Below are 22,835 nucleotides of genomic sequence, written 5' to 3' on the forward strand. Positions count from 1 at the left end.
AGTATTCCCAGAACCCCACTGGTTTGGCCAAAATCACCATGGCAGGAACCAACCACCTTGCAGCCACAGCTCCTTGCTACAGCCTCAGCAATGGAGGTGCTGAACAATGTCCATTTGGACTCAATGTCCCCAGCCTCCCTTGGAATGGTTTTGAAGTTCAGCAGGAGGTGGGAGTTATAGATCTCACAGATCAGGGCCTCTGCCAGGCGTTCCCAACACACCCTCACAATATGTTTGGGTATGCCAGGTCTGTCCAGCATCCTCCCCCACCACCTGATCCAACTCACCACCACAGCTCCTCTCTTCACCCAAGTGTCCAGAACATGCAGCTGCAAATCTGATGATGCAATTACAATATCAATCATCAACCTGCGAACTAACGTGTCCTGGTACAATGTGCACTTAGAGACATCCTTGTGTTCTCTGCAAATAACAGAGAAGTCTGTGGCTTGTATCATATAGATATGGTTTGTATCAGACAGAAAACAAACTGAGGGGCTGCACCAAAGCCTGGTGTAAGGTAAATAAGTTAAAATAATATTTTGAAGTATGAATCATGGAAGATTCCAATAATAAAAATGTTGAGATGGGAATTAGCATATGTCTCCTTTAATATTTTTCTCTATTATCTTAAATCACAAGACTGTTATCTTTTGTGTGTGCTGATGCAAAAACAGAGCAAGGAACGCATTCAAGTTTTCTGCTTTGATGGGAAATAAAATTCATGAACATGCTAACCACAATGAAACCAAGATGGCTCCTTTTAGTTTTAATTTTGGTTTTGCTCATTTTAACCTTGAAAAATGGTATAATTGTTGAACCTTTAAAGACCACCAGTTGGCTTTTACTATTGTTTTATTTTTGATATTATGCTTAGTGGTTTAAAACTTTTAATGCATCAGTGCTGGTTAGGTCTACCTTAGCAAAGAGTTTTCAAACCAAAGGGCACTGCCCACTGAATAAATAAAATGCAAAGTTGTGAACAGGTGAAGCTGACCTTGAGCAAGTGAAGCTTCCCTCCCGATGTTCGGGTACAGATGAGGAAGTGTTTGGTAAAGAGAAAACATTGTCTCTCTCCTTCCTTCCTCAGTGAGAGAGAGCCCAGGCGCACCTTACTGAGAACACCCCGTTCACTGCTGGATGGTAAATGGATGAGAGAACCTGCCCACAAAGAATGAGAATGAGTAAACTGATTAAGAACTGGAATAACATGACTTGGTAAAGCATGAAATGCAAAGACAGAAGCTCACCTTGTCTGACGAAAGTTTGACTTGTGTCTAAAAGGATGTCACAGCCCTCTACAATCATCCTTTCAATGGCCAGATTCTTCCTGATGTTCTCTGTGTCGCTGACTTCATCATGTATCATCCTGCCAAAACAAACAATGATGGATGGACAATGGATGTTCTGGTCTGCTAGCCATGCTCTTTAAAAATATTTTCCTTCATGGCTAATGTTAGTGTGCCTAGGTCTAGTTTTTATTTTGTTAGTTTATATTTCTAGCGCCCTAAGTTCTTTAGTATCTCCTGATTTCCAGTCTTAGGTTTTGTTTAATATGCCTTTCCTTTATTCAGTGTTATGCCTTTTTCATGTCTCTATCTCAGTGTCAGGTCTGCATTGCCGTGTTATGTTTCCTGTTTTACTTTGACAGTCTACGTCCCATGTTAATGTTTTCAGTTTTGCTTCCCCTTGGTCTTGTCATGTTTGATTACTCCCAGCTGTGCTCTCCTCCTGTGTCTAATTTCCCTCGTTATCACTCTCTGTATTTAGGCCCTCTGTTTTTCTTGGTCTATTTATGATTGCCATCATTCTCTGCCGTGTGTTGTGTCTGCCAGCCTGGCTGCTAGTTATTTGTTTTCTCAGTTTAGTCAGCTTTTTGTTTTGTTTTTTCTGCTGTGCCTCCACGTTTGCCTCCAGAAATCTGCATTTTGGGTCCTCTACTCCTGCCTGCTGCACACAGACCATGACACCTAAAGCCTGCTGAAAGCTGACTATAACGAAGAGTAGACATCAACCTAATTCAATCCACGAACTCAGGTTTGCCTACAGCAATTTTATAGAAGTCCAAAGATTACACAGCCAGGCATCCGTCAAAGCTTAACATATAAACCTCCCAAATTTAAAATAATTCTAATTGTACTGGTTTCTAATCCAAAATGTTTTTAAAGCTTGTTTGTAGCTTGACATTACAGGTTGATTTGGTTGCCTGGCCCAAGTATTACTCCCAAACTTTTAAATTAATTTCTTTCTGATCTATAAGTATTGAATAATTATTCCATAGTTTCCTTACGAGGAACACATTGATACAGTTTTTTGGGTTTTTTTTTTTTTTTTCCTAGAAGTTTTTGCTGTTATATTACTGACTACATCCTCAGCATGCACTTCACACGCTGCTTCTTTGGAGGCGTCTGATAAATCAGAAATATATAGGTTTCTCTCACAAAATTTAAACCTGCAGATTCCCATTTTGCAGTTTTTAAAGAATAATTGCAAACCATTACCTTTAATACACTGCTCTCAGGATTAAAACAATGTCTTAAAACAGCATTCTTGTTCTGAGAAATGTAACTTTTTAAAGCAACAACAAACATGACTCACAGTACTCCTACTACTTTACCAACATCTAGAGATTGCTTAACTTCTGTTAGATGGCGTGTTGCCATTTCACTTAAGTAGCTTGGTAGATACTTGTCTTTCATTTTCCACCTAATTATTGCCAGCATAAAATCTTTACCATTCTCCTTTCAATAGCCACTTTGTTTCTAATATGATATGAAATCTAATATGGGGTAATTGTTTCTATATAATGAAGAGTTTAAGAACTTTCACTACTTTTCAAACACTGTTGGTGTGTTTTTTTTTTTTTTTTTTTTGTTTTTTTTTTTGTGGGTTTTTCTTTTTTTTGCGCACTCTAGTGCACTGTCACTTTTCATGTATCAGTATTGAGGCAGTTATGTGCTGCAGGTGAAGCCAATTTTAAGCAGAACACTGATAACTCATGTTTATGTGGTTCATATAAACCTCAGAAACCAAATAACTGATTCAAGCTAAACATTTTTTTTTTTTTTTTTTTTTTTTTTAAAATTCAACAACAGTCTGAGTATTTAATCAATACAATCATTTTCTTAAACTGTATTCATAAGCACACACTCACTTTGACAGTTCCTCCAGTTTGGATTTGGCAAACTCAAGACTCTTGCGCTCCACATGCTCATGAGGTGTGTGCGCCAGCAGCTCGTGGAGAGTTCTGATGTAACGGGGAATCTAAAATGTAAAAAACCCATGTGACTATTTGTGAAATACACACAGCACTTCTGTAGGAATTTATTGTAAATGGTTAAACCATGAAATCCCATCCAAGCTATTCCAAAAAAGTTCCGAATGGGAAATTAACTTTTTAAATAAGAGACTGTGTGAAAGATCCACCTCAGACCAAACCATGTACTCATGCTTTTCAGCATCTACTTTTATTAATACGGTTGCATTACACTTCAGACTGCTGCAGCTTTGCAGCCACACACATTAACAACAACACTGAAGGGACCTAGTTCAGCCTTTAAGCCGACGAGGCGTGATTGCAGATGCCGCTCAGGTGTCTGCCTCCCCTGCAGCGGCACTGCAGACCACGCCCCACCACAGACTGAAACGAAGATATTAGAGATCTTTGTGAATGATGAAAAAATAAAGTTATTTAGATTAATGCAAATAAATTTACTATCCTGCCATTTGAGCTCATACACAGTATATCAGAATATGAGGGCAAGTATATCAGGTCAAGGCATTTAAAAGTAACCATGTTATATGACTAAATATTATACTTTGACTATATAACGCTGTCTTTATTTATTGTATCATCAGTGTTTGTTGCAAATTATTAAGCCTTACAGTTAAGCATATTACATAGTTTTTATAACAGCAGCTAATGGATTACATTGTTTAATGTAAAAAGTACCTGAAGCATTGGATAAGTAAGGAATGTCTCCAGCATCCGACCCTCACAGGCCGCGTTGGATTCATACTGTTTCAGCAGCTTGTCAAAGTCTCTGTTCTGTTTACAGTTTGCCAGCACCTGAAGACTGTACTGGTGGTTACGCACAAACTCTTGGTAAATGTTCAGCATAGGCAGTAGAATGTCAAACAGGTCCGCTGGGTGTCAAAAAGAAGTTTAAAAGACAACATCATCGAAGGTTTTCTAGATTTTATTAAGCTTAAAAAAAAATCACATGTAAAAATCCAAGATGTATATTTAACCTCCTAGGACCTGGCGTCCACATATGTGGACATCACATTTTGGGTTGTCTAGACCAAAATACTAAATTTTGCTCTACAAGGGCCTGATATCCACTTACGAGGACATTATACTGCCACTGTTCTATCGAAATTTAAAACAAATGTCCTCAATTGTGGATCTCCTTTTTCTCAGAAACAAAAATCGGGTAAAAGGAAAAGAAAAAATCTGGTAATTCTTTGTTTTTACATTCATCAGGTCCCAATATGTCCAAATATCAAAGAGAAATTAAAAATGCATGCCATTGAAGAGTTCGGGTCTTAGGAGGTTAAATCTCAAACCTGCATACTACACAGTGTATTATCAAAAGGTTGTTCTACTATAAAAAGCAAAAAAACAAAAAAGTGATTTATAATAATAGGCCACTTTATTTGTGACCCACACATATCTACTTAATACAAATCATAATGCAGCAATTCAGTGCATTTATCAACGTGACCATGGTCAAGAAGACCTGCTAAATTCAAACAATGTATTGAATAAGCAAGATTTAAATGACTTGATGCGTGGTATGATTATTGTCTGTAAACAGGCTGCTTTGAGTATTTCACACACTGCTGATGCACTGATATTGTTCTACATAACAATGTCTAGGGTTCATGGAAAATGGTCAGAGGAGAACATATCTGGCGCGATGCAAAAATATCTTGTTGATGACTTCAGAATAGAATGGCCAGACAGCTTCAAACTGATAGTAAGGCAACAGTAACTCACCTTGTTACAAACAAGGTATTTCTGAAATCTGAACACACAACACATCAAACCTTGAAGCAGATGATCTACAGCAGCAGAAAACCATACTGGGTGTTAGTCTTGTCAGTGAAAGTGAGCCCACAATTCACACAGGTCATCTATCCTGCCATCTATCATGTGCCATGTTCAGGCTGATGATGGTGGTGTTCAGGATGTTTTCTTGGCACACTGTGGGCTCCTTAGTACCACAGCCTGCTTCAGTACTTTTGGTAACCCTGTTCATCCCATCACATTACATGTTTAGTTCAATGTACTAGAAATGGCCTCCACAATCACCAGCTCTCAGTCCAATAGAGCACCTTCGGGATTTGGTGAAAACAGGAAATGTGCAACCAACTGCATGCTGCTATTGTGTAAATGTGAAAATCTCAGAGGAATTCCAGCACTTTGTTGAATCACTGCCATGAAGAATTAAGGAAGTTCTGAAGGCAAGCGTGGGTCCAACCCACAACTAGACAGGCACACCTAATAAAGTGATCAGTTTGGTTGATCTCCCTTTCAAGTTATCTGTTCAAGCATTCCTGCATCAATCCCATGTCTTCTGCTAATTTGCAGATCGATCCCTGTTTGTCCCATTCTGACCAAAACAAAAATCCATTAAACACAATCTCATTTTGCATTCACCAAAAAAAAAAAAACTTTGCAAAGAATCCTGCTCTTTTGATATGCTATGAGCAGGCACCTGATGACACATGCTGCACTTTAGTTCATTTGCACCAAAAGCTCTTCCTCAGATGCCTTAGGATGTAATAGTAGAAGTTTGCGTTCATTAATGGTGAACAACCCAGTGAATCTAACAAAGAAACCATTAACACGCTCCTGGTCAAAGCTCCTGCTGGCTTCATGTTTCCAAACTGAAACACTTTCATTTAAAACTTCTATTTGTTTTCTGTCTTGCTGTCAGAAACTCAGTTCTCATCATTAGCCTTGACCATGGTAAATGAAAAATGGACAGATTCTTGTACAGCACTTTCTACTCTACTTTAGCACTCAAATATATACAACATGTCTAACTCACCCATTAACACCGGCACTTTTTAAAATGCTTTTTCTGCCCAAGTGCCTTCTATCTAATGTTTACACTCCAATCAAGATTTCAGACAGCAACTTGGGGTGGCTGTAGCTCAGGAGGTTGAGTAAGTCATCTACTAATTAGGAGGTTGGTGGTTCGATCCCTGACACTGCTGCAGTCTACATGCCAAATATTCCTGGGCAAGATACCATTCCTAAGTTGCTCTTCAGTGCATCCATTGGACATATGAATGTTTGTGTGAATGTTAGACAAAAAGCACTTGCATTAAAATGCTTGACTGAATGAGGCAACTTGTTGAGTACTCAGGAAGTGCAGAAAAGAACCAGTTCATTTACCATGTACCACTCTAGTCTACTTCCACAGACCACCCTGTTCTATGCAAGCAGTCAGAAAGCTCCACTGGAAGCTTTGATACACAAGGAGATGAGCTACATGTAAATCAGAGGTGTGGTTTTTTTTTTTGTCTCTATACATGTAGTAGTAGAACCTTCTGACCACAGCTTATGTTAAAAAAGTGTAAGCTTAGAAACACTCACCCAGAACTAGAGTGGGCCAGTTGGCAATTCGGGCCTTCAGACCTTGATGGAAGATTTCATGCAGAAACATGATGGTCTCACTTCATAGCGAGAGAGAGAGAGAGAGAGAGTGAGAGAGAGAGTGAGGAGTGAGTTCAATTCACTAAGAATGAGTTTAGTAGTATAACTATAAGGCCAGGAAGGCCGCAAGAAGGATCTAGGTTTGGTGCGTTATCTAGGCGTTACACCTAGACAGTTTATAGAAGCAGTTTGCTAACCAGGCTGGCAAGTGTTAGCTGATGACTTACTACATTCTCATATTTGTTCAGAAATCGATGTGTGACATCAGTATTTTATATCTAGTATATAGTTTATTACAAACTTTATTACAAACTATTACAAACAGCTGAAATACACAATTTGTGTGAAGAGTTACGCCAAACAAAAAAAAGAGAGTTGCACCTGTTGAGGAAGATGCTGCTAACATCATCATGGCGAATGGGAGGTTTCTTGGAACTGGCGGCCATGCGGAGCGGCCTAAGGAAGCAATTCACCAGGATGGAAAGCTGGTGCACGTATTCTGTCTCTGCTTCTACCATGTTGAACACAATATGGTTCCTCTTCCTCATGCTCTCAGCGTGAGGGGAGCAGATATAGTCCTGGACAATGATTTTCCACTTCCTCCGACACAGCCAGCCACGCATGAAACTCTGCACCTGTATAGCCATTGCACACTAAGTTTCTCTCACAACCTTGTCTCTCTACATTTTAATATGCAGTTACAATTCTTTACCATTTTAATTTTTTTAATGTCGGGGTCTTCCTCGTCTGGGTTGTTCTGGTACGGCTGCATCCTTTCCTTGGCTTTGTTCAATACTGTAATCTGCAACAACACAACAACAGTGTCCATATGAAAAAATGCGCAAACAAAATATAAAACATTCATGGGAACATTTTAAAAGGTAAAAAAAAAAAAAACAACCAAATAATAGGCCCCAGAATCAGCGGAGTCCTGCTGTGATTTAATTTAGGAATCTGCATGCTTTGATTTTAGAGTGCATGTGGGTGCCTGTGTGTGACAGTATGTGCATTTATGTAGCCATGCAGATGCACTCATGCATACCTCAGCTTTGAGCCTCTCAATCTCTGTGTCCTGGTCCTCCAGCTGAGTACGAAGCTGATTGGCTGCAACCTTCTCAGTCTCCATGATCTGGACCAGATGGATGTACTTCTGCATCAGGATGTCACGTTCAATGATGATGTCAGAGTAGCTAAAAGGAGCACAGGAGGACAGTACTAAAGTCGGTTAGTGTGGTAATTTAACATGTACAGAGAGCTTTGTGTGCCAATTTGTTTTAGTTATAGACTTAAACGAATGATCAGGCAGTAACCTGATATTATTGACACCTGCAGTAATATGTCATTGTGGGCAAGTAGAGGCATACTTTCTACTGAATGTTACACTAAAAATAGGAAAGACACAGAAAGTGAGTCCAGAGAAAAACAGAGGTCGAGTTACGAGATCAAGTCTGTGATGTAACCAGTGCAGCACTACAGCACCAGTGTGACCTAAATGTGAACCGCTGCGAGCAGAAATAATACACACTTGCACACAAATGCACACAGGCATGTTAAACAAATATGGAACAACATGAGGTAGTGGTGTCAAATCTGCATAAACACACAAAAAGAGCAGAAGGTAGAGTTTGAGTCGCACTTTTCAGCACAGCACATTTTCTCACAAAAAGTGTAGGAACTACAAGATGAAATTGTGGAACATTTTACTACAAGATAATAAGAAGGAAACGATTTTCATTGTAGTGGAAGGTAGTGAAACAAACAGCATTATCATGTACATACATATTTCATTACAAATAAAGGCCCTGTGTTGTCAGTTTTACCATCAAAATGTACCAGAAGTATCAAGAGTAACTTCTGAGAAATGTCTTCATCCCTGAAATGCCTTCATTTGATCCAAAACGCAAAACAATAATACCTAGAAATAGAGCTGGGCAATAGAACGATAACAATATGTATTGCGAAATAACTTTTTCTCGATAGAAAAAAATAAACTATTGCGATAGACCTTGCTCTCTTAAAAAAAAAAAAAAGAAAAGAACAGCCAATCCAAATTAAGTAGCGCAGAGCCGAACCAATCACAGCCGCAGCGTCACGTCACGTGACTTGTTACGTACAGCACAAGTGCCAAGCCGCACATGTGTAGTTGTTTCGGAAGCAGCCAGCCGGGCTGCCCAGGTAATGGAGGAAATGAGTGTGCCGACTAGAGAAAAATCAACCGAGAGCGTGGGTGACCAGGTTACCGAAGAGAAAAGAGATGATGGTTCCAATGCCGGAGAGATTGTCGAACGGAAGGGCCATAGAAGTTCCGTAGTGCGAAGGTATTTCGTAGTGATGTGTTGGTCGTGAACGAAATGGCTCTTAGAGCCGGATTTTTGACGTGAACGACGCGCTCCGGCTCCTTATCGCGAGCCGTGGGGTTTTTTACTTTCCTTCTCTCACCCTCTCTCTCGCACTTTTTTTCCGCTTCACTCCGCACGCTAGCCTTGTGCTTTGCGCTGGGAAGAGGGGGGAGGGGCGGTAGTTACACTCGCAGTAGCACAGGAACAGAGTGGGAGGGAGAGAGAGAGAAAGAGAGCCAGGGACAACAACGTCACATTAGAAAGGTATAGTAATCATCCACAACTATTTTCAGTTGCAGATGATAAAGGATTCAGAAAGTTCAGAAAGCTATACAACAAGGAGAGATTGAAAATTTCCTTTTAGTTCTCAGTTTATTTGATATTGACAAAAGTTAGTCAATTTTGTCTGTTCTTCTGTAAAACGAACTAAGATTTATTTTTAGAATTAATGTGGAATTGACAATTTAGTAGTCTGTTTTGTTTGTTCTATTTTGAAACTTAAACGCTTTAGCGGCTGCCTTTTGTGTAGTTTGCAATATTTGCCTTTATTTATCTGAAAAAGTCTCATGTTCCTTAAGTACATCTACCCTGTTAAACTTATTATGGGAAATAAATATTAAAATCAAGACAAGCTGCTGATTATTTCACATTTTACTTGTGAGCAACGGCACATTTAAATCTTACAAATATAGTTATTTGGCTTATATCATGATATATATCGTTATCGCCTGAAATGAAAAAAACATATCGTGATATGAAAAAATCTTATATTGCCCAGTTCTACCTAGAAAGAAAGACAACATTTCTCTCAGGAACAGAGAGAGGGGACAGTCCAGTCTCTATTCCTGTTTATTCTGCACACCTCAGAATTCCAGTGAATTGTGCTAACAGCACACTTTACGTTGTGAGGATCTCCGAATCTCACTCGCACTCACTAAGCTGTAAAACTGTGAGGAACCTTGGAGTCATTTTTGACCAGGATATGTCCTTCAATGCACATATTAAACAAATATGTAAGACTGCTTTCTTCCATTTGCGCAACATCTCTAAAATTAGAAATATCCTGTCTCAGAGTGATGCTGAAAAACTAGTTCATGTATTTATTACTTCCAGGCTGGACTACTGTAATTCATTATTATCAGGAAGTCCTAAAAACTCCCTGAAAAGCCTTCAATTAATCCAAAATGCTGCAGCAAGAGTACTGACAGGGACTAGAAAGAGAGAGCAGATTTCTCCTGTTTTAGCTTCCCTTCATTGGCTCCCTGTTAAATCCAGAACTGAATTCAGAATCCTGCTCCTCACATACAAGGTCTTAAATAATCAGGCCCCATCTTATCTTAATGACCTTGTAGTACCATATCGCCCTATTAGAGCACTTCACTCTCGCACTGCAGGCTTACTTGTTGTTCCTAGAGTATTTAAAAGTAGAATGGGAGGGAGAGCCTTCAGTTTTCAGGCCCCTCTTCTGTGGAACCAGCTTCCAGTTTGGATTCAGGAGACAGACACTATCTCTACTTTTAAGATTAGGCTTAAAACTTTCCTTTTTGCTAAAGCATATAGTTAGGGCTGGATCAGGTGACCCTGAATCCTCCCTTAGTTATGCTGCGATAGACGTAGGCTGCCGAGTTTTTCCTTTCCAGTCACCTTTCTCACTCACTATGTGTTAATAGACCTCTCTGCATTGAATCGTACTTGTTATTAATCTCTGTCTCTCTTCCACAGCATGTCTTTATCCTGTTTTCCTTCTCTCACCCCAATCGGTCGCAGCAGATTGCCGCCCCTCCCTGAGCCTGGTTCTGCCGGAGGTTTCTTCCTGTAGAAAGGGAGTTTTTCCTTCCCACTGTCGCCAAAGTGCTTGCTCATAGGGGGTCATATGATTGTTGGGTTTTTCTCTGTATCTATTATTGTACGATCTACTGTACAATATAAAGCGCCTTGAGGCGACTGTTGTTGTGATTTGGCGCTATATAAATAAAATTGAATTGAATTGAATTAAGCTGCCCTCCATAACAGGAAGAGTAAATGGTGGATAGAAAGTAATTATGTGCTTACATGATGGATGCAGGTTGCCGATGAACTACAAGGATAAGGTACTTTAGTTGTTGTTAAACTGAAGTGTTAAGCAGTTATTTTATACTTTTAGTGAAAGTTTTCAAAGAAAACCATACGTAGACTACTTTTGTGCTTACATTTGGCTTATAGTATATTGTGTCATGGATATAATATCATATGCAAGATTAAAACAATAATCAATGGTAAGACTTGAGCAGTAATGAAGGAGTGGTCTCTAACAGACACGTTGATGGTTTGGAGGAAATGATTACCGAAGTTAACTCAGAATCAGAATCAGTATCAATCAGACGGAAACAAAATTAGTATCAATAGTATAGATAGTATGTGTGATGTTTATGAGTCATTTCTTTCGTAACTGTTAAAACCTCTGAAGAAATTCATGACGTCATTACTAGTTAAGTTCCAACAGAGCTCTGACTCTTGGCCAGCATGGCTTCAGTGCTAGAGAGAAAGGTTTTTCTTATTTTTTTCAATCAGTGAGGAGTAGTACGGCGTCTTAGCTTCACAGTTGGCTTTTTTATAGAGCAACAAAAGCTTTTTTCCACAAAATAAAGATCTTCTAAATTAGTGAGATGTAATTTTTTACGCGTTACTTATGGGTTATCTACTTTAAGGTTCACGTTGAGACTCTAAAACTACCCTAGACAGGTAAAGCCGTCTGATGCTGGTTTAGCTCAGTGGTTGAGCTGGCAACCATATGTTACATGGCCTGAGTGGTGCAATGCAGGATTGAGTCTGACCTGCAGCCCTTTGCTGCATGGCTTTCCCATCTCTTAATAATAATACATTTTATTTAAAGGCCAAATAACTTTATTTTAAAACACCCAAGGACACTATACAGAACAAATGAGACAGGCATAAAAACAGGAAATAAACACACTCTTGCTCTACAGCAGGTATTTTTCAGAGTTTTATGCTACATGCCCTTCCTGATGCAACCAAGGGAAATTTGAATCGCTGGCTGGAATTAAACTAAAAACCTTTCACTTACAAGAAAATATCTAAACCACTGCACTATGGAGCCATTAGAAAGATCAAGTCATATACAGATGAAAATACATAAATTACAATATTTTATAACATTGTAAAAGAGTGAAAACTCTTGTCACTTCATACCTGGCCTGCTGGATGCCCTCCACCCATTCATTGCAGTCCAACTCATCCTCTGTTCGCATCTCTAGAGGTTTCTGCCCATCGTGGCCAAAATTGACCATGAAGTAGTACTATGTGAAAGAAAAGAGACAAAAAGTAATGTGACTTCATTCTTGGAAAAAAGATCTCTAATCTTAGGTCAGAGTATTTTTTTCAACAGGTTTATTCAGGCTTACAATCTAGACAATGACAGAATTATTATATGTTTTTACCTCAAGTTTAATGAAACTACATTAATGTATGTGTGCAACATACAGTCCAAATCAAAAGATTAAGACCACTTGAAAAATGGCAAAAAATCATATTTTGCGTGATTGGATCTTAACAAGGTTCCAAGTAGAGCTTCAACATGCAACAAGAAGAAATGGGAGTGAGACAAAACATTTTTTGAGCATGCAGTTTATTGAAAACGACGCTTAAACTGAAAGAGGCTGTTTTACAGCTGATCAAAAGTTTAGGACCTCTCCTCCAAAAAACCTGTGAACCCCCCAAAATAGAAATCAAGTTCCAAACATGAGCTCAGTAATGAGTAGCTCCGCTGTTATTGTTGATCGTTTCAAAAATTAGTTGCGGCATGCTTGATGCAAGCGTTTCCATGAGATGAGTGGAAACATTTCTGCAAGTGGTGAAGCTGGCCACAAGAAGACTGTATTATGTGTTTCTATTTTCAATGATGTGACATTAGACATGAAAATTTTAGCAGATGACTTACGCATTTTTCTTTTGAACTACTTTGCTAACGGTACATATCTATTTTATTTGTTTCTATGTTCACTTTATTTGATTCATTCTTTTAACAAAGTAAACAAATTAAAATGAGAAAAAATTAGAAAATTAGAAATTCCTGTATATTTACCATATTTACTCTTAGAACTGACTGTGATACACTGCAAGATATCAGAGATAATCTCTTGTTTCAGGACAAGACACAAAAGAAATTATAACGGACAATTTTCTCATCATTTTTACACAACTCTAATACCACATAAAAGAAAGCTGACACAAAACACTTTTTGTTAAATAGATGAACATTTGGACTTCATGAAACATACCTCAAATATATGTAATCAAATTCTTTAAATCAACTGCAGATTTGTTTCCAGATCATGTACAGGAAAAAATTATGCAGTCCGTGATTGGTGAGGACCCCTCCGCGAATCGCTACCTTATCATGGTGGAGGGGTTTGTGTGTCCCAGGGATCCCAGGGGCTATGTTGTCTGGGGGCTTTTTGCCCCCTGGTAGGGTCTCCCATGGCAAATTGGTCCTGGGTGAGGGACCAGACAAAGAGCGATTCAGAAGCTCCTTATGACAAAACCATCGAGGGAACAGTTCACCTTGCCAGGGATAGGGTTACTGGGGCCCCAGCCTGGAGCCAGGCCTGGGGAGGGTGCCCGAGAGCGAGCGTCTGGTGGCCGGGCCTTAGTCCATGGGGCCCAGCCAGGCACAACCTGAAAAAGGGACATGGGCCCCTCTTCCTGCAGGCCCACCACCCGCAGGAGGTGCTTCCGGCAGAGCTTCAACAGCATTCCGAGGGAGACTGGGGACATTGAGTCTGAATGGACCATGTTCAGCACCTCCATTGCCAAGCCGCTGCACTGAGCTGCGGCAGCAAGGTGGTTGATGCCTGTCATGGTGGTAACCCCATGAGCCACCAAGCTGAAGAAGGAGTCCTATTGGGCTTGGTTAGCCTGTGGGACTTCGGAGGCAGCTGATAGGTACCGACAGGCCAAGCGGAAGGCGGTGTGGGCAGTGGCTGAAGCAAAAACTCGGGTGTGGGAGGAGTTCGGAGAGACCATGGAAAAAGACTGCCAGGTGACTCAGGAGGTGGAAAGCAGTGTTCTACCTGCACTCTGTATAGTGCAGGTGGAGCACTGATGACTTCGACTGAGAAAATTGTCGGGCGGTGGAAGGAATACTTCGAGGACCTCCGTATTCCCACTGGCACATCTTCCGTGGTGGAAGCAGAGTCTGGGGATAAAGGGGATGACCTGCCAATCTCTGGGAGCGAGGTCACTGAGGCAGTTAAGCAACTCCTTGGTGGCAGAGACCCTGGGGTGGATGAGGTGCGCCCTGAGTTCCTGAAGGCTCTGGATGTTGTAGGGCTGTCTTGGTTGACACGCCTCTACAATGTTGCGTCCAGTACCCCTGGATTGGCAGACTGGGATGGTGGTTCCCATCTTTAAGAAAGGGGACCGGAGGGTGTGTTTTCCCCAACCAGTGTACATGCGTTTTGTGGACTTGGAGAAGGCATTCAACCGTGTCCCTCGGGGGGTCCTGTGGGGGGTGCTCCGGGAGTATGGGTGTCTGGCCCATTGCTGGAAGCCATTCAATCCTTATACAACTGTTGCAAGTGCTTGGTCCGCATAGCCGGCAATAAGTCGGACTCGTTCTTAGTTGGTGATGAGCTCCACCAGGGCTGCCCTTTGTCACAGTGTCGCCCTTTGATTCAATTCTATTCAATTTTATTTATATAGTGCCAAATCACAACAACAGTCGCCTCAAGGTGCTTTATATTGTAAGGTAGACCCTACAATAATACATACAGAGAAAGAAAACCCAACAATGATATGAACCCCTATAAGCAAGCAGTTTGGCGACAGTGGGAAGGAAAAACTCCCTTTTAACTGAATCGATTTTTTAATATAAATTTATTTTGCCCGAAATGCCAGAATCTCATGTTAAACCTCACAAAATTTCAACAACCACCAAACAGCTAAAACAGTAAAAGAGAGCAGGTACACGGATTCTGCACAAAGACGTAAACACAAAGCGCGGACCCGCCGACGGATCAGAATCAGTGAGATGTCGCCTTTCTCACCCGACGGCACGGACACGGTCGGGGCTGAAAGCCAACAGCTCACTGATTCTCATGTTTCGGCGAGTCCGCGCTTTGTGTTTACGTCCTTTTTGCGCTAGGTTCTGAAGCTGTAGATTTTATCTCTCTCCAAACAATATTGACTGAACCAGCAGCAAAAGAAGAGCCAAACTACGCTTCACATAAACATCGTCATTAATTCCCTCTTACTTTTGCTGTTTTGCTTCCACCACGATAAAATCATACTTCATGCACAGCTCTCTCTCTCTCTCTCTCTCTCTCTCAGTGTACTTCAAGAACAGTTTCCCGTCTAAAAATCTGTTTTCTGCATTATTCGCTTGCTTGTTACGCACAAGTCTACCGTTGTTTACAGCGCTGTCGGCCACTGCTTTTTTTCCTTTTACTTACTTCCGAAAAGAAAGCCTCATTTCTGCTGTTCAATACTAAACAAATTTAAACTTTTTAAAATTATGCAAAATTGCAAAACGCTTAGCTGTGTCTCTAATAAAACCTCTGTAATTTTGCTCTGCTTCACTTCAGCAGCATCAGGTAACGTTCATATGTTGATTAATGGTTTTCTTTCGTTTTTGATGTACTGCAGAATATTTTTATAAAATCCCAGGCCAGGAAAATCACCTTGACGTTTTTCTGTGTTTTATCCTCAGCTACTTTGACACAAAAGCATCTGCTGTGATGCTCACACCTTTGATAAAGTCTCACAAGTGTCAGCTTTCTTTTTATAGATATAAAAATAGGGAAATGTACTGATGCATGATCTGAATTATAATATTTCTGACTGTCTGAGAGAATCGAATCGAATTGAATCGAATTGAATCGAATCGTGGATCGAATCGATTCGGGACCTTGTGAATCGGAATCAAATCGATTCTAGAAATCAGTGACGATACCCAGCCCTATTTTTGATGCATGCTCAATCATTCTGGTAAGAAAATTCTGTTGATTCTGTTCATCTGGCGTAGCATTTTCAGTGGGAGAAATGTTTTGTGACTTCTTCTGGAGACTGAAGAAGTCAGATGAATACAATCAACTTTCTGGGAATGGAAAAAGATTATATATAAAACTCCTTCAAAAAGGATATTTAATAGAGTGTGGCAAAAAATGTTAGTTATTCCCATTCAGCTGTTTCTAATATTTGGATAAAAGCAAAACAGGAAGAAAAAGATGTCAGTCACCTGTGACTGTTCTTGGTCAGTCATTTTTATATTCACTATCTTGACTTTTCTTTCTGTAATTTGAGATCATCACATGTTTTATTTTACTATATGTTATAAGCACAAAAAAACACCTTTTTTAATTTCAGTTGTCTCGTGAATTCTTGCTTGATGTCATTTTTTGTTGCTATTATCTTTTGTTTGTTAAAGGTCTAGTGTTGGACACATAAATAATTCAGTGACAAGGCCAGGAAACAGTCCAGATTTCAATCCAGCTGAAAATCTATGGTGGAAATCGAAAGAAATTGTCTTTGACAAGAGTCCTATAAAGCTGATCTCTCAAAAGAGAAAACTAGAACCAGCTTGAATATTATTTTTTATCAGTAAGTAAATGCCTCAAAAAGCCATTTCCTTGTATGTCTCAAAAACTAGAGTTTTTGTGTCAAATCTGTTATTTGTTTATTGGCTACAAAGTAGAAAAGATGAATGAACATCCTCCAGCTGCGGTGATAAATTCCATAATTTAAGCCAATTGTTATACACCTTGTATACACGGACTAATGAAAATAACTGTTGGCTGCAGCCCTAAGGAACATCCACACTTGGTTCACATTTTCATATTCAGCTTCCTCGTCAGAGTTCTTGCCCCAAGTAACAGCACAAAGAGCACAAGTAACACTAAAATAGCACACAGAAAACAGACCTGCTTCCTCATGAGTGGAGGTGATAATTGGAAGAGTACAAGGACTCCACTTCAAAATGAGAATTAGTGCAAATAATACGAAGTACATGCAGATGCACTTACATACATGCATCTGTAAAGATGAGGACAAAATGATTAGTATCCTCCTAAGACCCGAACGCTTTCATGGCATGCATTTTTAATTTTACTTTGCAAGTTGGGCTGATTGGCACCTGATGAATGTAAAAACAAAGAATTACCACTTTTTTTTTTTTTTTACCTAATTTCTCTTTCTGAGAAAAATGAGATCTACATATGAGGACATTCGTTTTAAATTTTGATAGAACAGTGGCAGTATAATGTCCTCGTTAGTGGATATCAGGCCCTTGTAGAGAAAAATTAAGTATTTTGGTCTGGACATCCCAAAATGTGATGTCCACATATGTGGACGCCAGGTCCTAGGAGGGTATTACTAGGTTTTGTCAAAATTTTCAACAAGGGCAATTCTAAACATACTAGTTTTCTTTAAAGTATTCTTATTATTGTTATTTTTGTTATTATTATTATTATTATTATTATTATTATTTCAGAAAAAAATTACTAGGGTCAACATTTTTAGCCCATGAAAATCTTTTCTGTGCAATGATGTTCTTTAGCTTGGTTATCTCCACACACAGTGTAAAACTTCAGCAAGAGTTGTCACTTAAGAAAGCCACACAGTACAGAACTCTCCTGGAAGAGGTTTGGAGTGAAAGATTGCAAAGAATCTGGAAAGAAAACTAGTGAGAAATGTGTCTTAAGACCCTTAGAACAACTCCCAAGACTCGAGCAAATGATTGAGAAAGTCAGGAATTGTAGTCTCAAAGAAGACAATCCCTAGAAACCTACACAGGAATTGCTGCACACAACAGAAAACTACACTTCAAAAGTATTTCTTATCCATTTACTAGATGCCTATGTTCAAATTATGTGATTTACACAAAGGCGTTGACAAGGCTTGTACTTCTAGAGACAGGCAAAGATAAAGTTGTAAAATTATACCATGACACCAATGAGTACTTTTCATGAACATGGGCGTAATTTTCACTGTGTACATATTAACCTCCTAGGACCTGGCGTCCACATATATGGACATCACATTCAGTGATGGGAATAACGGCGTTACAAGTAACGGCGTTACTAACGGCGTTACTTTTTTCAGTAACGAGTAATCTAACTAATTACTATTCCTATCGTTACAACGCCGTTACAGTTACTAACAAGAAAACGCGGTCCGTTACTATTTTTCAACAAACAGACGGTTGAAGCTATGTTCAGCTTACCGCATCTTATATCAGTTGCACGGAAGTAGCTGACTACGTAAGTAATCTGGACGCTACAGCTTTAAGCAGCTGCGCGCTCCCGCGGACGGCAATCACGATCACTGTCTAGCACAACACCTGGAGTCATGATAAACAATATATACGCAGCGTTTTTCCTCAATAGTTTCGTCACGTTAGCGCTAGCAAGCACTCTCTGCTTATTAGCAAAAAAACAACAACAAAAAACAGGGGAAGTTTTAGGAGTGACGGCGAGAGAGAGAGGGAGAGAGAAAGAGAGAGAGAGAGAGAAAGAAAAGAGAAAATGTCTCCAGGTTTTCTCCCACTTCGCCTCTGCAATCTAAGGCAGAGATCTTTGCAGTTTTAGAACTCTGATCACATTTTTCTGAGTATAATCTGGATATATGATTATAATTATGCACAGGATTTTTGCAGATTTTTTCTTTACATTAGCATTAGCTGGCCTTCCAGTTGATATAGATTGCTGCTGCCTCTGCGGTAAAAGACTGCCTAACTTCTCATTTTAAAGCCAATTTGTTCTCTTTTTGTGTCGTTTCTGAAGACAACAATACCACCATTGACTCCTAAGCTTATGAATATGCTGTAATATTTAAGCTCAGTAGGGACTTCTACTTATACATATTGCAGGCTAAATCTATTTTTTACAAGTACTTATCGTGTTTAAGTTCACTGGGGCATTTGACAAGGGTATACATAATTTAGCAAAGACACAAATACAAATCCTGAATCCACCTGTTCCACTTTATGCATGAATACGAGATTCTAATCCCTTTAAATCATAGTGAAAATACATCCCATATCACATTTTCAAATTTCATATTTTATTTACAAGGTTTTTTTTAAAAATGCACTAACTAAAGTATGACAGGAATGAGCCCATCATCAAATACTCAAAAAGCAGTCACCAGTAACTCAATGCATGTTTCAGTCTTTTTTTTTTTTCATTTGTCACATCGTTGTCCCTTCAGCTGTTTGCTAAACCATACTAATGAGGTTAGCACGTGTAACAAGGAACAGCAGTTCATCAAGACTTGGATTTCATAATAGACCAAACTCCTTTGCATGGCAGTTTTAGGAGTACTTATCCATTTAAAAGCAAAAGACACACAACAATAACCTTGCAGTAACCTGAAAACTTTAGCATGTCTCTAACTACCTTAGCTAAACCCTGTATTTCAATATTTCACATAAAATAACTTGTATTGTTGCATTTGTCATAAAAAATAAATAAAACTGAGCTTTAACACACACCCCTGCGTTATATTTTACGGGCTTACCAAGGTTCCACACTGGTAAGCTCATAAAGGTAAGGGACCCTACGGGCTCAGGAGAAAAAAAATACAACAAAACGTTAAGAAAAAAATTATCCAGGAGTGACACAAACTTTCAATAGGCAATATGTTAAAAGTAGAAACTGCAGAGGTGCATTCACATGACAAACTCTGTTTTTTAATTAATAAATTAATATGAATTCAAAATAAATTGCTGTTTTTTCTCAAGGACAATTTAACCTAATACGACTGCAAATATTTGAACATGGTTATGCACTAATTTTCCAGGAAAATTTCCCTCTGGAATTACTATTTTATTAATTCAGAGAAATAGGATAGATTTTCTCTGAGGTCAGGCAGTAGAGTGGGTCATCTACCAATCTGGAGGTAGGAGATGAATCTCTGGCTCCTCCAGCCCATGCGTCGAAGTATTCTTGGGTATGTTACTAAACTGAGTTGTATTTAAGTCATTATAGTCTGTATTTGTCAAACATTAAGTCCTTAACAAAGTCACAACCCTCTGATCCATGAGATATGGGTCAAATAAACATATAAATTACTTGCTGAATATCAGTTTTTTCCTTTCCTCTGTCTGACAATATAGTTTGCTAAAAGGGTGCCACAGAGAGAAAGCAGGTCTGTATAGTAATGATGTAACAAAAAGCGGGTGAGGGACACTTGCTAGCGTGTGTCGGCTACAGACCAGAGAGGCTTAAGGGCTTGTTTGTGTGCGTTGGGGGGTGGGGTGGGGGTTACATAACCATCAAGGCTTGTGCAGCATCCTTGCATTGCTAATGCGGCTTCCCCGGTCACAAGCCTGCTTTAAGCACAAGGATAACAATAAGTGAGACGAACAGACGGACAGACAGAGTGAGAAATAGGGAGCTGTAAGCTGCCTTGCCCTGCATCGAGCATCACCGCGTTCAGTCACAAAAAATCACTTCATCAGTCTGCTATGCACAGATGCAAACATGAGAGCTCCCGCTTACAGCCAGGACCACTTTCAACACAACCTGACCTGCAGGACAATGGTGCTGTGTTACTTCCTTCGTCTCTCTTTCACTCACAGAGCACTGAGGACATAAGCTGCGGTCTGGGCTACTTTTTATACTATGCAATACATATTTGTGTGGTTTTCACTACAGTTATTTTCATTACTGAATCATTGTCTTTATATTATATAAAAATATAATAGACATTAACCATATTATTAGGATGTCATTAAAATCTGTTTTTCAAAGATAATATCATCTGTGACAGGAGCGAGTATAAATAATTTTATTTAATGTGTAATTAAATAAAATGTCAAAGTAATTACAAAAACATGTTTGGGACTGAGAAATTCACATGGACCCCACTCAGTTCATTAAAAAGTGTTGAAATGAAGATGTTGCAGTGTGCTTGTGTCACACATGGAAGATTAAAGTAAATATTTAGTTGATCTGAGCTAAGGTAACTTCTTGTCTCATTTTTTGGCTAACATTTCAGCTGTCCCAGGTTGTAATAAGTAGCTGCTGTTTGTGAAGAGAGGCCTAGAAAAGTGATTCATAAGCACTAATCCTGATAATAAGTCAGCTAAAGTGGTTATAAACTGGAAACCGATCTCAGTGTTTAAACACTCACAGAATTAAACACAACACAGTGTTTTTGTGACATTTAGCTTGTTTGTGAACTTAAACTGACATGAACATTAAAAAATAGGAGTTATGATTGCTGAACTGAGTAATGCAACAATTATGAATGCTCAGAAAACTAGAAAAAGGGAATATTTGATGATTTGTATTAAAAAAGACTACTAAAAATCTTGATCTCATGTTATTGCACTTTTTAATGCTATTAAATTAGCAAAAATGCACACTCATTAAATGATCAACCTACATTGTGGTTCAAATTATTCTAATAGATTTTGATTTTGTCTTCAATGAAGTCGTTTTTATCAAATAAACAGGAATCCACTATTTTCAGTAGTCCCTAAAATAAACAATATCTTTTCCTGTTATTAAGTAAATAAAATATATTTAATAAATTTCACTGAAAACTATGATGTATGTTGAGTAGAAAGGTTGTGGAAATCAGAAAGATTTAGAAAACTGACTTTGTATGGCACCGACAATATCCTAAAGAGCGCCTCTGCATCTGTGACTTGCTTTTAGCTCAGGCATATTTTATTTCTCTCTACTCATTAATTTTTCTTAAATCACCTTTTATAAATATGTACGAGTTATTTGTGTAATGAAAAATTCCAATATAAGCTAACTCAGATGAACAAAAACAGACTAAATTGTGTGAGCATGTAAGGCAGGCATGTTTCTTTGCCATGTCCATCTACTACAGAATAATTACAACATCAATTGTTCACAGTATTTACATTCACACATAATCTGAAGCACTTTCCCTTGTTCACCAAAACTTTCCTCTAAACTCCATTTGGATACATTAAACCAAATCAATACTTGTATTTCTTTAGTAATTGAACCAGTGATGACGGCAACACCTACGATTCATCATTGAGTGACATGATGATTGTCATTTTCATATTAGTTTGGACGAGATGGCCTGACTGACTTTACAAAGTGATGTGCATACTCCCAAAGCAAACGGACACACTGTTGACAGGCTGATGTTTCTGTTACCCCCAAAAGGTCATATTGAGAAGATGGATGTATGAAAGAGAACTGGATACTGCATTACAAAGTTAGCCCCACATTAAGTCAGATGGAAGCTGCTCATTGGCTCAATGCCCTGTTGATCGACAAACAGGATAAAATACAATAGCATACAGCTTTTCTTCAGTTTACAGGAACAAAGTGTAAGTCGCCTGACTTACTGAGTATGTCACACAAACTAAACTGTTTTTCTGATGAATGGTTGTGCCACAGCATCCTACTAGCTATCCAGTCACCCCTGGTCCTGGCTGCTTACTTTTCAACATTTCACAGTATTTTTCTAACCAAAGTACTTTTGGCACATAAGCCAAATCAAAAGTGGTTCAAAAAAGAGTAATTTTAACAGTAATTTTTAAAACAGTAATTTTATAAAAATTACTGTTGAAATAGATCAAATAGATTTTCTATTAAAGCTCAGTTACAAACAGTTTCTCTATTCCCGAATGTCTGTCAGTATGAGTGGATATCCCTAATATGGTCCACACAGTGCACAAAATCCCACCTTCCAGAAGGAGCCAATCAAAAAAGGCAAGGGGAAAGGAAGAGTTGCGGGGCAGCACCCAAGCTTTGGTTATTTTGAACTCTGAATCATCCAAAGCTACCATACTAGAATCCAAGAATAAAAATATTGAGGTAGAAATAAGCATTACAGAT

General features: G+C 39.0%; 1 protein-coding gene across 6 annotated transcripts in view; it reads right to left on the reverse strand.

Annotated features, from left to right (window-relative positions):
* rasgrf2a (Ras protein-specific guanine nucleotide-releasing factor 2a) overlaps window positions 1–22,835 on the reverse strand; it is a 51,483-nt gene that overhangs the window by 22,244 nt on the left and 6,404 nt on the right. For all 6 annotated transcript variants that reach the window (XM_063477961.1, XM_063477958.1, XM_063477962.1 and 3 more), the window contains exons 2-10: window positions 12,199–12,305; window positions 7,713–7,860; window positions 7,383–7,472; window positions 7,052–7,305; window positions 6,611–6,690; window positions 3,953–4,146; window positions 3,155–3,264; window positions 1,251–1,369; window positions 998–1,161 (exon numbers count right to left, since the gene is read on the reverse strand). In XM_063477961.1, coding sequence (XP_063334031.1) covers window positions 998–1,161; window positions 1,251–1,369; window positions 3,155–3,264; window positions 3,953–4,146; window positions 6,611–6,690; window positions 7,052–7,305; window positions 7,383–7,472; window positions 7,713–7,860; window positions 12,199–12,305 — 1,266 coding nt within the window. The remainder of the gene's footprint in view (window positions 1–997; window positions 1,162–1,250; window positions 1,370–3,154; window positions 3,265–3,952; window positions 4,147–6,610; window positions 6,691–7,051; window positions 7,306–7,382; window positions 7,473–7,712; window positions 7,861–12,198; window positions 12,306–22,835) is intronic.

Source organism: Pelmatolapia mariae, linkage group LG7 (genome assembly GCF_036321145.2).
Source record: "Pelmatolapia mariae isolate MD_Pm_ZW linkage group LG7, Pm_UMD_F_2, whole genome shotgun sequence".
NCBI classification, from domain to species: Eukaryota; Metazoa; Chordata; class Actinopteri; order Cichliformes; family Cichlidae; genus Pelmatolapia; species Pelmatolapia mariae.